General features: G+C 39.5%; 2 protein-coding genes across 4 annotated transcripts in view; one reads left to right on the top strand and one right to left on the bottom strand.

Annotated features, from left to right (window-relative positions):
- The window catches only part of IDUA (alpha-L-iduronidase), a 45,327-nt gene that overhangs the window by 21,515 nt on the left and 8,151 nt on the right, over nt 1-15,661 (top strand). For both annotated transcript variants that reach the window (XM_059492358.1, XM_059492357.1), the window contains exons 3-8: nt 10,791-10,873; nt 11,468-11,575; nt 12,224-12,319; nt 12,876-13,078; nt 13,499-13,678; nt 15,323-15,539. In XM_059492358.1, the coding sequence (XP_059348341.1) occupies nt 10,791-10,873; nt 11,468-11,575; nt 12,224-12,319; nt 12,876-13,078; nt 13,499-13,678; nt 15,323-15,539 (887 nt within the window). The remainder of the gene's footprint in view (nt 1-10,790; nt 10,874-11,467; nt 11,576-12,223; nt 12,320-12,875; nt 13,079-13,498; nt 13,679-15,322; nt 15,540-15,661) is intronic.
- SLC26A1 (solute carrier family 26 member 1) overlaps nt 1-15,661 on the bottom strand; it is a 34,081-nt gene that overhangs the window by 12,881 nt on the left and 5,539 nt on the right. Inside the window, exon 2 of one of the 2 annotated variants that reach the window (XM_059492355.1) lies at nt 1,090-1,170. The gene's annotated coding sequence lies outside the window, so the exon portion shown is untranslated. Of the gene's footprint in view, nt 1-1,089; nt 1,172-15,661 lie in introns of those variants that run through there. The other variant, XM_059492356.1, reaches the window with a different exon arrangement.

The following is a 15,661-nucleotide window of genomic DNA, read 5'->3' as shown; positions in this document are numbered from 1 at the left end:
CAGTCCAGGAATAATTCTGAGTGAGCTGCTCCTGGCATCCTGGTTCAATTCTACTGACACTAACACTGAGTTCTAAAAGTGCTGTCTTTCCTTGTGAGCTGCTGAGTAGTGAAACAGTGGTAACTGTGGTAACAGTGGCAAAAACAGCCAAAAGAGGTACTACAGTGAGACACGTATCGCCAAGTATAGAGACTACACTAGAAAAGAATGATGATCACTGAGCATTAATTTTGAGGTGATTTTTGTTTGAGTGACTTACTATTTATCTTTATGAACAGATGCACAGTTCAATTGGTTTAAAAACGGTAAAGGGTTAAAAGCAGAATTGAACAAAAGTATTTATGAAATAAATGATGGAAAAACAAAATATATTTGACATTTTGGACACATTTACTTGAGGATTATCAGATGATCTCAGAAAAATTCATGACATTGCTATGTACAATTCATATCTAGTAACCTAACGGTTAAAAAAATTAATGCTAAATGAGTCACATATGGACAGTTAATCTCAGAATCATAGTTAAAAGTGTTTGTTTACTGGGTCACGGTCAATAATATAAAATCTTCAAAAGTACATAGTCCAAATGTAATAGCCATGTTTTCCTTCTGTGCAAGTGTTGGAAGTTCAGAAATTCAGTGAATGAAAAAAACTATTAAGCCTAATGCCTGCATTGTTTAAAATGCTCTCAAGCCTCAATTACTCTGTAATTTACCTTTATATCATAGCAAGCCGGTGATGTGCCTAAAACCTACACGTTTGGTTGCCTTTTAATAGGAAAGATGGGCACACTGAAAGTAAGCATCCAGTCACTTCCAATCCACGATGCACTGCACTCTACATTCCTTCTCTAGCTGTGGCAAGTGCCTGGTGCAGCTGAAAATGGTGTATATATGCGGAGAGTTGTGCTATTGATTTTTTTGTAATGAAAACATCTGTAGTTCCTGTTGTACAGTTTCCAGGAGAAACTGAGATCTGCCAGATTCAATGCAGATTTGTATATTCAGAATTGAGGAAGTCTGTCATTCAGTATGCAGGCCCCTTTCTATTTCCCACTACAAACACACAGCAAATGGATTAGCACTTACCAAAGGCACAAAGCAGCTGCAGTAGTTCCACAACCGTTCTTATCAGCACCCAGTAGCCCCGTACCTCAGGATCACAGCTTTCTGTAAGAATAGATTAGAAATTGTATGATGATATAGTGCAGGCCTTTCCAATTGGGTATTGTTGTCATAGTGCTTGCAGTGAGATAATATAAATAAACACTAGCACTTGAAAAATCTTTGTCCTGTAGAGTGTAATCACAGATAAAAGATAAACTTTAAGTCATTACATTACAGAAGCTAGTAACCTCTGACTTCTTACTCATCTCTGCTATTCTGCTGTAATACAGCTGGTTACACTGTGTGGAGTTCAAATAGAATTGCAGTCCTGATAAAGCTTTTTACAGTCTTTTTAACTGGGGTTTTCAGGAGTTTTATATACGAACTTCAATTGGACGAAAAAAATACTTTTAATGTGTTAAATGAGATTACGAAGTATGTGGAACTGTCCTTGCACTTAGTGCTTAGTTGTCAATGGTCACTAATCGAGATTTGTCCTTTGAAAAAGCATTTTTATTGAAATAAATCATGATGGGGGACTATCTTGTCTATATATAGGAGGAATTTACATACATCAGCTGACATTGAGTGTAAAATGTCTGGGCTTTCCTGCCTTCTAAGAAAAACTCCTGTTGTTTCATCCCCAGATGGCCAGAACTGTAGCACTAGAGCCTGCCTATTGATGAAGATGAATGTTACTACTCATATTTGTATATCATAGATGCAGATTTAATGTAGCAAGGATTGTCTGGACTTTTGAAGCTTGTTCACCCATTCCTTGAAATTGTATGTAATCTTAACTGGATATTGAAAACCAATTTCTGGGTGCAAAGAAAACAGATGATTTATTACTTCATTGTGAAGTAAATTTTCATGTTTCATAAACACAGAATGTAATGCATCTTTATATTGAAAGGGGAGATATTTTTTGTATTAGTGGAAGTTTTTCAGGATGGGGAGGAATGGAGGAAAAAGGGTAATACATTAACGTGAAGATCATAGAATGTAAGACCTATCCATACTGTATTTAATAATACACCCCTAATCTAAATTGTAATGCCAAATCCAGGTTCAAAATAGAGTTGTCAGATCTGTAGAGCCTTAGAGACTTTTAAGTGTGTATCTCATATAAAACTATCTATAAATGCAACTAGCTAGTTTTACCTCCTTAATTGTAAGAGGTTTAATATATTCAGGAATGAGGAACAGCCACTGGCATGCCATTTAAAAAGCTGCACTCTCCAGATTGTCTTACAGTGGTTGTTTGTCAGTTCTGAAGTACTCAGAAACCACTCATCACAAAAATTCTTCAGGATTAAGAACGAGACATGGAAGGCATATTCATTGTGCCTTTTCACCATCAGAAGTTATTAAACACTAGTAAGTTAAAAAATAAACTTGGTATCACATTGCAAACAAGTGATGTATTCTAGTTAGATATAAAGTGGCCCATGGGAAATCAAGGATTGATAGAGAAAGACATGCCTGAAACTACATCTGATAAGCAAAATAGATCCAGCAGCTGCGGGACTTCATCAGACACTATGTGCTGTCTGTATTTTAGATTGTAAAAGAAGTACATCAGCTGAGAAATCTAGCTGCAAATCTTCACACCTTCAGTATTTACCTCCATGTTTTTCTTTTCTTAGACTGTTTGTTTGTCCATTTATGTGCTCCTTGGTACACATCTTGACAAGTGGAAAAAAGTTTTCAGAATGGAAAATGCTAAAATATTGGGTAAAAGTAGTACATTGTGCATTAATGCAAAATTTCAGGTCCAATTACAGTATGTACATGACCAAGCAAAGTGCTTGCAAGAGCACACTAAGTAAAACACTACTGAATTTGGTTCTTGTTGCATATTTGGCAGCAGGGAGGGCAATAATTCCCTCTCAATGTTATGATTTACACAACAGTAAATGAGCTATTTTCCATGATATAATTAAAGTCACATACTTTTGGACTGTATTTTCTTGTCCAGCTAGCAGGCAAAATAATAGATGGAGCATAAACAGCAAATAAAGATGTGATGATGAAGAGATGACAGTAGCAGAGCTGTGAAAGGAAAACAGGAAGTCAAATATGTACCATGGAGGTTTATTTCAGAAGGTGCAGTATTGTATGTACTTGAATTAGAATGCTTTATGCATACAGAGAACTATTCTGTCACTGCTTGGGAAGAAAAGTTCAGTGACAACTTTCCCAAGCAGTGCCAAAAGGAATTATTTGCTTAAAGGAAGCTAGTTTTAGCATTTGATCATGTTTTCTCCTCCTCGTGCATCTTCAGGTTTCAATATTGATTTAGTCTCCCTGTCACCTCATTTCAAAACTTTTGCTTACAGGTGACTTTATTTGGAGTTTGATCATCAAGGGTAGCATCAAACCATAGTGAACATTTTACTGATTATTCAGTTTCATACATCATACTCAATCAGAAAGGTATCCTCTAGAAGTCAGCTCACATACAGTGACTGAACCTCTGAACCTTTTAGTCACTTGCAAACCCTTTAAATTTGTAGTGAAGAATCAGCTGAAAAGCATTTTCTGCTATTTCACTGCATTATTTAATAGCTCCCTTTGCAAATGAAAGTGAATATAGCAAACCTGAACATGGCATCACAAGGTCTCACGACACTGAACTGTCCATGCCTAGGTGATCTGATAGGCTGTGTTCACACATGTAGAGAGGTCAGATACTAAAACAGCATATACCTGTGCCTAAATTGTTTCTACGGCCTGTTTTCCCTTTTACATCTGGAATTTGTTTTAAAGGGGAAGAGGGGTGTGGGGGGGCAGAAGAGACACAACAGTCTTAACAATATTTTCCGAGGCTAACTCACCTCGGCACAGGAAGCTCTTGGTGCTTTGTCTGCCTCTCTCTTCCCCCCACACACAGCACGCTGACTGCTGAAAGAAGGCTGAGACTATGCTCACAAAAGCAGGCTGAGTAAGAAATGGAAAATCATGGGCTGTGATTAGCATCAGCTTGAAAACATCCATTGTTTGCTTGCAATTCTGTGCCTGTGAATTTCAGCCAGATCACAGCAAGGATTTTTTGAGTTGCTTTGCAAGGTGAAGCTCAAACACTGCTGATTTCAAAGAGCAGAGATGCTTATTAAAATGCCGTATAAATCAAAGTCAATTCTATTTTTATGTTTTTGAAAAAATAGATTCAGCTGAATGCACAGCTTCGTGGCTGGCTTGTAGAATAGGCAGTGATTTCCAGTAAATAACAGCTGATGAATTCTCCATTTTTGAAGGGGTTTGTTCCTAAGCTACAGGGATTCATACCCATCCTTCTTTTTGCGCATGTATCACGCTGGTTGGTTGTGTGGATGGATTAACTGTGACAAGCTGTGACATCAGCAAAGGCTGGATGCTGCCTGGCTCTGTGATTTTGTAATGCATCCTCCCGTTCCTGCTGGGCTGACTCATTCCCGATATAGGAATGTGTGCGAAGTGTGGGCCAGCACCGACTGAAGTGTTGGGCATTGTGCTTCTGTGCAGAGGCTGTGCCTTAATTGTAAAGCAGGCAGATTTTCCAACCCTGCTTACACAAATCATAGAGCTGAGAAGCAAATGCAGAAAAATATTAATGCTTATAAATAGACACAGAAGTGATAAAATATATGGGTTATATTTAGTGTGGGTGTGGTAGTCTTTGAACTCTGAAGAAGCCTCTGATTTAGGTTTTTAGTCAGCAAGGTGTGTGAAAAGAACAGGCTGTGTTTTGCTTGGGGACCACCAGGGAGGGAGAATCAGTGTTCATCAGCCTGAATACTATCAAGTTATCATGGTTATTTTGGATTATGGAGATTTTGTGAACAGGAGCCAATTTACCTTACCTGTAATGATCATAGGACACGAGAGCAAGTTGAGCAAGAGCAGGGTAGAACCAGTTTTAGTGTGAATGAGTACTATATTGTTAGCTTCCACTCAATTCAGGAGTGGGAAGTGTTTTTAATAACCCAGGAGTGTACTGATTTCTTAGTTATTAACGATCTTGTACTTAAACCTGAAATACCAGACTAGTAGCGTTTTTGGTTGACACTGACTAGACCTGAGGAAAACTGCTGTGAATTCAGCCTCTGGAAAGGTGAATGTTAATGAGGGCTATTCAGCCCTTTGTATAGTCTGAGGTAACATTTCAGTAGTGCTCACAGTCCCTTAGGATCTGCTTTTAAGGTCCAGAGGTTTCTTAAGTACTCAGCAGAACAAGAAGCTGATGATGACTGTTGGTGGGTTTGGAGCAAACAAAGTCTTTATAGAAACCTGACCTTTAAATTGGCTTCATTTCATTCCTCATAGCTGCAAAAGTAATTAGCAAAACTAAGGAGACAGGATCCTTTTGTGTTGTAAGAGGCATTTTGGAGGGCAACAAGTTTCCCCTCCAAAAAAAAAATAAACTTGCTGACATTTTCTGTCCAGAGGTTTTGACCTTCATCTTGTAGATGCTCTCCCCTTCAGCTTACATGCTTCCTTGACCATTTAACAGCCTGTTCTGGCTAAAAGCAAAACAGGTACTTCTGAAGACCATTCCTTCTGGAATACCTTGTAGCAGCAAGAATTTGAAATGGCATAGATTACTGTTGTTCATTCCCCCAACAGTTACTGCTGTGGAAACCCTTAGAAGTTTATTGTTTGCTTGCAGTGAACAGCTTGACTTTGGACACTAAGGTCCTTTCCAGGGTAGATGGACTCTTGTGTGTGTTCTGGAGTTTTACGATCCCTAAAATGGCATCATGGATTCTAGAAAAGTGGTAAGCAATTGCTTGGGACACTATCTACAGACACACCTTACTTCAAGAGTTGTTTTCACTTCATTTAGTCTCGAGAGGGGGAATTTAATTATCATGCATATTTACACTCATCAAGAACAACGGTGATGGTGTTACCTTTGGTCCACATCCTGGACCTGGGCGGACAAGAGTGTATGATTGCAGGAACCCCCTTACAAGGGTGGGCAAAGGTGGTCTGGCACACAGCTAAGGATCTTTATCAGATGAATATGTGGTATGTAATATGATCATTATCTCAGCAGAGGTACTAGATACTGCCATAGCAGGGCGGTTTCTTAGACTGCACTGTTGCTTTTCTAAGATTGTAACACAGAAAACCTTCAGTGGAGAAAGGGGTTTTTTAGGTGACTCCTTCATGGAGTCCACTTTCCAGGTGTGAGGTTGGCCAATAGCCTGCTGAGAAATTTTACAGGTGTGAGTTGCATCTTTCCTCTGCTAACACCTTGTGCCAGTTTTCTGCTTCTTGACTACATTTGCAACTGAGCAGTCTTTCCAAGTAGAAGCCCCCAGTGAGGATGTCAGCAGGCCATGCTGCTGTGGGAGTGGTGTTAGCCAGCCACTATGGCCAGTCTGCCCAAAGGAAGGCTGTTCTCAGATGCTTATGAAAGTAAGTCAGATTATGTCAGCTTTTGGTGTGTGTGGTAGCTGTGTTTGCCAGAAACACAAAAGGGAGACCACACTTAGCTGAATGAGAATGTCAGGGCGAGGATGAGTGCTATTCTAGTATACTGGTATTTCCCAGCCATCCTTAATCCTAGGCTCTCTTTAACAGAGTATCTCTGTTGATGGTTACCCTACATGGTACATTTTTATTCCTAAATGGGCCGTGACCTTCTGACAGGAGTCAGCCACAGGGCTTCCGATCCCAGGAGATTTAATTCAGTACATTAAAATAAAGTCTGATAAAGTTAGCTTGACGTGTTATCAGAGATTCAGTACTTGACTGAAGATCACCTGGAATGGAAACACTCCCTGCCTGTGGTTTTTGTTCTCTCTTTTCTGTAGATAAGATATTTGGTCCAATGTCTGTGTGTGCACATATTTTCCAAGGCATGCAACTATATTCCTGGACAGGATCAATGCAGGCCAGGAGAGAAGCAACAGATGCTGGACACGGAAGGGAAGCAATAGCTGTAGGCTAAAGAGTGGTATCTGAAGCTGTGCTAGCTGTAGCAGATCTGACTTTAATGCGAGGTATCGACAGCTAGAGCTGTCTTACCTCTGCCTTCCCAAGAGATTAAGTTTGTGAATGAGAGTAGGCTAAAAGTGGCATGGATAAGAAGCGCAATGTGAGTATCTTAAAAAACACTTGCAAGCTGTCCAGTGCTACCTATGCATCTGAAAAGAATTTCCCTCCATACTTGAAAAAACATTTCAGTAATAAGATATAGTGGAAAGATGTTAAGATAGGCCTGCAGCCTTTCATTCAGCAAAGAATTGCCCATGAAGCAGACCTTTCCAAGGAAGGGAGCAACCAGATTTTGTGACAGCCAGCAGACACCCCTCTGTACTCATCACTGCTCTTCATATTCACAGCGTGATTGTTGCTCCCAAGAGACAGCATGTGGGTCTGGAATGGAGACCATGATACAGACTGGAAAGGTTCCTCATCAGCTGGACACTATATTCCAGTCTCTGGAATATAGAAGCCTCAGACCTGGTGCTTCTATGGGCGTTGGTACCAGGATGCCAGTAAATGTGCTTTAGTGTAGTTGTTTATGATGACTGAAGGTGAAGAAGGTCTATCAGGCAAGCTTCCTGGAAAAATCCCAGCCGAGAAACAGTTGAAAGCCAGGCACAGACAGGACAGTGATTGCTGCTTGACATTGAAAATACCTGACAGCAGACAATGAACAATCACAGTCTTGCAAGCACTCAGAAGAGATGATGAGTACATGACCTTCTGAGTGCTTGTAAATGAAGGCAGTTGTGTCTAGAAACCATGACAGAAAGATTGGAAGAGAAGGCAAGAAATAGATCGTGAAATTCTGTGAGCTTGCAACCAAGAGCCCAATCATAGGTACATGATGTTCCACCAACAGTTTAGATGTAGAAAGATTCTTTGAACACCTTTGGCCATGGATTTATCCTCTGCCACGGATTAATTCTCGACCACAGATTTACCTTGTCATGTGCCTGTAAACAGTTTTGATCTGTTCTTCAGTGTCCTAAAATTGTCTTCAGAGCACTCCTGGCAAGGGCCTGGCAGCTGAGCCAATCTTGTCCATGCAGAACATTTGTAAATAGTACCAGTTTCTGTGCTTCCAAGTGCAACAGTCAGCATGGCTTCCAGTCACTACATGCAGGCAACCCTGCAAGCCAGATTCTAGTAGTACTGTATGTGCTGTAAAAAAATGCATCGATCTCACATCAGGAATGTAGTACAAGTAAGGGTAAGGTCAAAATCTGAGCAAGTGTCAATCTTGTCAGTCAAGTAATCATTTTATTAATGGGATCATGTTGTCTGGTTCACTTGGTAGGAAGAAGAGATCCTTATAAAGTGGCAGATCAGCCAAAGAACCTAAGAGGTGCCTCTACACCTACATGCATAACAAAAGATCTTGTGTACCATCTCTCAGTCATGTTTGGCAGTGGCATTCTGTTTTAAATGGTGCACTTGGAAAACTGTAAATGTCCTGGGATCTTAAGTGTACAGGCATCAAATAGAAGGTTTTATTTATGGTTATATTTTATATGCTTATTTATGATTATATTTTCAAATAGTATTGTGTAGACCTTAGACTGAAGCCAGGAAGACCCTATTTTATTTGCTTTTATCTGTATGGCATTATTAACTTTTTACAAGACAGTGTAGTTAATAATTCTTATGCATACTGACTGTAAGTGTGCATGTAAGCAAAATATTCAATAGAACACAGGGTACAACTGGAAATAGTTAATGGATCTGAGGGAGCAGAGCTGGTTTTAGCAAAAAAAAAAAGTCTTTGAACTTTGGAAGACGACTTTTTTTTTAAAACTTCTGTCTAAGCAAAAAAACCCCAGGTTTCAAATGGCTGTTCTTTAGTTCAACAGTGACTTTTAAAATACTTCAAAGAATGCTAAAGCAAATAAATTTCTTTCTACTATTTGCTTCTTTTACAGCTGTGCCATTTGACTTGGGCAGGAGCCCTAAGCCCATCAGTGACTGCCTACATGGCAGTTTTTGTCATGGGGGTGGGACATACTTTTAAAAGAAAAAATCTGCTTAAGATCTTTGGTAAAAGAGTGTGACCAGGCTGGGGCTAAGATTTTGTGCCATGTTACATAACACGTGGAGCTGGCTTAGTGGATATGGTCTATGTTACACTTACTTTCTCTGCTTTGTCTTCCTCTTCTAGATCCTGGTCAGAGATTTGTCTTCATATTGCGCAGTTCCCTTAATTATCCACTAGGCAATTCTGTCAGCCCTTCTTAATTCTCTGAGAATTTGGAACTGCATTTACATATTCACTAAAACCTTTCCTCGACAAGAAAGCACAGAGAAAGAGCCTCCATCAAAGAGGCTCAGGAGAAGTACAGAAAGCATGGAGAAGTACAGAAAGAAGCAAGTTGTCACTGAGCACAGAGCCCAGCACTGATTTAAGAGCTCTGCTGATGGCCTTCTTCTCATGTGTAATCCCATTTGCTTGTCATGCTATGCTAGCACTGATCACTTGCAAGAAGTGTGATTGTCTCTCCGCCTTCCATCATACCAGCAGCATTGCATCTATAGTTCACTTGTATAGCTTTCCACCCAAGCAAAGGCAAAGTGCCTAGGAAAGAGCAGGAAAGAGGTGGTTAGGCTGCACTGTACCAGAGAAATTAGTTGTAGTGCCTTGGCATGATTGGAGAAATCAGCTTTGAGAGGGGTTGCCAAGGCTTCACTAAAAAGCCTTTTGCTCAGGTTATACTGAGGCCAGAATTTGGCCACCAGGCCAAGGCTGTTTCTTAGGCCAGGCAGCAGTAAGTCACACTAACAGAATGTTCTCAACAGAAGTTCATTGTTAATTCTTATTTGGCACTTCATACTGGCAAAATTCTCCATCCCTTTCAGATTTCAGTTAAATCAGGCCATAAGTTCAGAAATTGTGGAAAATTGACCTGCATAGTACCTTGTATTTGTTTCTACTGGATGCCAGGCAAGAAAAGCCCTTCAGGAATTTAAAGCAAATCTTCTAGTTTATCACATATAAATTGCAAATGCCATTTTTCATCCCCTGGTCCAGTGTTCCCGTCCATGTGCATGTCCACATTTTGGTACCTGTGTTCCTGCAAGACTCCTTGACACAAAGGTGCTGAGTCTTTGAATGCATTTATTCAAAGCTGGATGAAAGATTTGCAGCCCAAGATCCTGGGAGTACAGGAGAAATATTAAGCAAATGCTTACAATGAGGTAAAAATTACAGACATCTTGTGCATAAATTCAGCATTCTTTGAAAGATGCAAAGTTATTTTTCATCTGGACCTAAATCCATAAGGAGTGCTACTAAGTAATCTATATTATATACTGCATATTAGGAGTACCTTAAGACAGACTGCATATGAGGCTATGTGAAAAGAGCTGGCCTAGCAGTGGGTAATCCAATGGAAACTGATGTAAAATTTGCTTCAGCAGAGAGTTAAAAATCTAATATTCTTTAAAAAAACATAATTCAGCAAGCAGACCTGTATATTATATTGTTTCTATTGCTGCTGAAATAGGTAAAGGGCATGGATAAGTCAAGAGACATGCTTTTGGTGAACACCTGTGATCACTTTAGAGGAAGGAAGTTTGTGTACAATTCCAAGAACCCCAGTCTTACGCAGATTTTGAGAAGAAAGCCATCTGACTCATTATCTACTTATCTAAGTCCTGTCTTTGCTATAATATTTACACTTGTGTTTTTTATTGCCTTTTTTCTTCAGAGTGGCGAATGGCAAACTTAACTACGATTTTACTGCCTTGGATAAACTTATGGACCGGCTGTGGGAAAATAAGCTGATTCCAGGTAAGGGCAGTTCCCTACCTGCACAGTTTGGTATATCTGTTCATCCACATTGTACAAGCATTAGAATATTCTTAGAAAGCTTTTCCAAAGCTGGTTTTGATAAAAGATTTCATTGTTTCCCTATTTGCCTTTACATCATGTCCCAGTGTGAGCAAAATGATATTATAGCATTAAAACAACAAAATTGGTTTTACATTGCCTTTGAAGGCAATTTCAGATGGTTGTACTTGTAAATGAGATCTCATGAAGACAATATTGTACCCATTGACATATACCTAAAAGGGCCAGAGAAGCAGATACTCCAGGTATAACTTCCCATAAATCTATGCAAACATCCACTGTTTTAAGTTTCCTCTGAGCCCTGCATTTATGTTGACAGCTAATAGCTTTGACTACTATAGTCACTGACAAGTTACAAGTAAACAACCTCAAATCTGAAATATTTCTGGTGGGAATATGTGGAAACCAAAGAGAAACTATTTAATGATGCTTCTTCATTAACAAGTTTGTTTCAGATGATGTGATAACCCTTCATTAATAAAAATGAGATAGCATTCACAAAAAAAGGAGACCTATTTCTTATGTCTCTTTTAGGATTTGAATTGATGGGAAATCCATCAGGATATTTTTTAGATTTTGAAGATAAAGAACATGTGGTACAGTGGAGAAACTTAATTACTGTTCTGGCAAGGAGATACATAGGTAAGTTAAAGAAAGAAAAGCATTGTTATTTGTTTTGTTGTAGTCCTTTCTAGCTACTGCAGAAAGTTCTGTGTGTTGTGATCAATTTCAAGACCCAGGATTTCAACACAAAACCGGAAAACAAACATGCCAAAACAGACCATGGAGACCATGGAATAATAGTCTCTCTTTTTACTGATCCTTGGCCAACATCCGGAATGAATAGAGTGTTCTGGGTAGCACATTTGGCCTGCCTCAAAGGACTGATCTTTAACCTTGTTATATTGTTGTGATTGTAAAATACCAGCTTTCACTGGAGCATGATAACCTAAACACTTCTCATATGCCAGCTTCAAATATTTCTAACAAGGCAGAAGGCTCAACCTGAATTAAGGGTAGGTGGGTGCCCTAATCACAAAGCTGTAAGTCTCCCTCTCACCTTGCATCTTTTTCAAATATTGCTGCATTTAATCAAAAATGAGAGTTTATTTTGAAACTCACAAATTACATTTACCTCATTATTAAAAATAATGAGGGAAATGATCTACTGATAGTTCTGGGTCCTGAGCCTCACCTGCAGCCTGAACTAATAGTATTGTCTTTTTAAGTCACTTATTGATAGTATTGTCTGGATATGCAGCTCACTGATAAATGAGGCCTCTCCTACAGATAGGTATGGATTGGAGCATGTTGCTAAATGGAATTTTGAGACCTGGAATGAACCAGACCACCATGACTTTGACAATGTGTCTATGACAGTAAAAGGTGAGCATGTTTTGGAGCATTTCTGAGTGTGGTGAAGTGAGACAGGTGTATGGGGTGAGCAGAGGGGTGACAGTGAGATGTAAGGTGTACTGACAAAGAAGTAAGGTAGACAGCAGTGATAAGGAATGTGACAGATACATCAAATCTGTTTTGCTAAGGTCATTTTACTGGTCACACTTTATTCCCTACTTGGGTATCAAGGGTTGTGACACAGAAAAAACAAAACAGGAGTTACATTAAGAAGAAGCAGTTCATTAGTTGTATATAAAGTACAATTAGTAGCACTAAGGGGGAGAAGGGTGGAATAAGAGGAAAACTCCTCACTGAAGCTGCATGCTTTGGGAACATGCTCCTACAGGACCTTTAGAAGAACGTTGCGGAGGCAGGTGAAGTTTTGATGTCTTCTTGTGTTGTCAGTGCATAGGAAATGGTAGTCCCAATTTGTGAAGCCTTGCAAATAAATAAAATAACAAGGTTATAACATCTCCTTGTAGTTTTAGATCCAGTTTCTGTTTTGAGTTATCATCTTTGATATATTAATCTGCTTGGACTTCAGGGTTTCTCAACTATTATGATGCTTGTTCAGAAGGATTAAGAGCAGCCAGTCCTTTACTAAAATTTGGAGGGCCTGGGGATTCCTTCCATCCCTTACCGAAGTCACCCATGTGCTGGAGTCTTCTGTGTCATTGCTACAATGGGACCAACTTCTTCACAGGGGAGACTGGTGTAAGGCTGGATTACATCTCTCTCCATAAGAAGGTTAGTCCCAGATTTCAGTTTAAAGCCATTTTTTTCAATCAGTTCAATCAAAGTTATGTTTTATTCTGATTTACAAAGTTGATGACAATGATGATTGTCCAGCCTATAGCAGGAAGCACAGCTACCTATTCTTGCAAAATTTTGAAGATGTTCAGTTACAAGACTTTAACTCAAAGCAAATTTGTCTTTGCCCAATTCCCAAAGGGAAAAAATTCCTCTACTTCTTTTCCATTTTATATTCTAGGAAGAGCTCATGCAAGTAGCACGTGCTGTAGTAGATGAAGGAAAAATACTAGTTTTGTTGGTCCACAGCAGCTTGGTGACCAAGAAATATGTTTTATGTTTATGAATTTAGGTTATGTCTGTATGTTTACCACCTTTTTCTCATTACCATTAAGTACATATGAAATATTGTTGCAGGGAGGTGGGAATTCTCTCTACATCTTGCAACAAGAAGTAGAAGCAGTTCAGCAAATTCAGAAGCTGTTTCCAGGTTTTTCTTCTGTTGCAATATATAATGATGAAGCAGATCCAATGGTTGGATGGTCCATTCCACAGCTCTGGCGAGCTGATGTGACGTATGCAGCGATGGTTGTAAAGGTAACAGGTCATTGGTAGTTTTGGCACAGTAGTGTCCCCTGATGTGTTTTTGCAGTTGAAAAAGTAGGCTTAACAATTAATTTTTAAGCAGTTACTCAGACTAATAGATCCTAAAAAAGGAGATCTCCCTACTGGTACAGTGGGGGTTTCCCTGAGTAGTCTAGTTTTAGTAGCTTGATTTAATTTGTAAATTTAATTTAACTTTAGTTTTCTTCATCTTTCTTAAAAAAAAAAAGTCCAACCCAGAACCAAACTGAGAACTTCACAGAGAAGTGCTAGAGAACTGAGAAGGTATACAGTCTCCCAGTTAGATCCATCTGATAAGATCACTCCCACACATGCCCTCTCCATGTAATACTGCTGCTGTGGTGTCTGTACTGCTGGCTGTCACCTCTATATGTAAGAATTATTTCCCAGCTCCTTCAGAATTTTATCTCATCAAGAGACATCAGGTATAATAAAGAAGTGCCTTGAGCTCTTAGCATAGTCCATTCTTTGGTTTGGGATACTGGCTGTACACATGATCTTATTAATTACTGCTAATAATTACTGATGTTGGCCAGAAAAGCAGAAGAGAGCGGTCAACATTCCCAGCTCTGCAGTAATTGCACCTTGGCCCCAGAGCAAGCTCAGCCCTTCCCCTGCAAAGCAATAATTTCTACTGCAGACCGAGTGCTTTGTGAGCCACTACCTTAAACAGCACATAGAGTCCAAGTGCTCCTGTGCAAAGGAATAATTCCCAAATGCGAGAGTATGTATGTCACCCAGAAAAAAGATGCATCTTATCAGCTGCTCCTGAGGAGACAAAGGCTCCCAGTTCCCTGAGACTGCATATACAAGCTGTCTTTGCTAAGGCAACAAGTCAGTGACTGCATCGCAGACAGTTTGCAGGACAAAGTAGCAGTGTTTATAATGATGTGGTGATATGAAGGGCGAAAGAAAGACACATCCAGTGGAAAATTAACACTTGGTTGTATAGAAAATGGAAGCACTGTGTTTCTTCAGAGACACAATTGTGAGACTGTCAGTTGCCAGCCTTCTGACTTAATTCTTAAGTTCTGCTTAATTCTTATATTCAGGCACAATCTAATATGCTGAGAACTTGGGAACTTGGATGTTTTTTGGGAGAGCAGCACAGCAACCAGTGAAGTACCAGGAGAATTAATTCCAAGTTAGCACCAAATGGGAAAAATGGCTAATTGAGAAACAGAATCCAGGACCAGCTCACAGACACTGATGTAGTGGGTACAAAGTAACTCCAGATTTGGAGAACTATTTAGATTTAATTCAGATGGTAAATCCTGATTGCTAATTAAGTATTCAAGACAGAGGGGCATAATTTGTAGTGCAATAGACAAGGAGATGTGTTCATTATCTGTGAAGAGTTCTATTATTAATTATTTCAGAGACTTACTACTTGTAAAACTATGCAGGTGCTTAATATTTTACAGTGACTAATATAGTACCTAAAGTGCAGGTTTTCCAAGACTTATGATAAACAGTTATTTTCTTCAGTCTTTTCTAAAAGGAAGAGGGACAGTTCTTTAGAGAATTCTGTAAAGATTTTTAAAAAAATACAAGGACTACTGCATGTTTATTAGTTTTTCTCCAAGGTGAAGGTTCGTTTTCTCTGTGACTTTGCAGGTAATCATCCAGCACCAAAACCTGCTCATTTCCAAAGCCAACAACACTATCAACTACTCGTTGCTGAGTAATGACAATGCCTTCTTGAGCTACTACCCTCATTACTTCACCCAGCGGACTCTGACAGCACGTTTTCAGATGAACAACACAAAGCCACCTCATGTCCAGATGGTGCGGAAACCAGTGCTGACTGCCATGGGCTTGCTGGCGCTGCTAGGTATAGTAAAGAGCATGTCGATAACCCCTCCCACCTAGAAGTCTCCAGCCTAAGAAAGATAGTTCCAGCCGTCTTGCTATTCATAAAAGCAAGAGCTTCCCTCACTGTTTACTAGCTGTGTT

Source organism: Ammospiza nelsoni, chromosome Z (genome assembly GCF_027579445.1).
Source record: "Ammospiza nelsoni isolate bAmmNel1 chromosome Z, bAmmNel1.pri, whole genome shotgun sequence".
NCBI classification, from domain to species: domain Eukaryota; kingdom Metazoa; phylum Chordata; class Aves; order Passeriformes; family Passerellidae; genus Ammospiza; species Ammospiza nelsoni.
The sequence above is the reverse complement of the archived record's forward strand: the minus strand, read 5'-3'. Positions and strand labels throughout refer to the sequence as shown.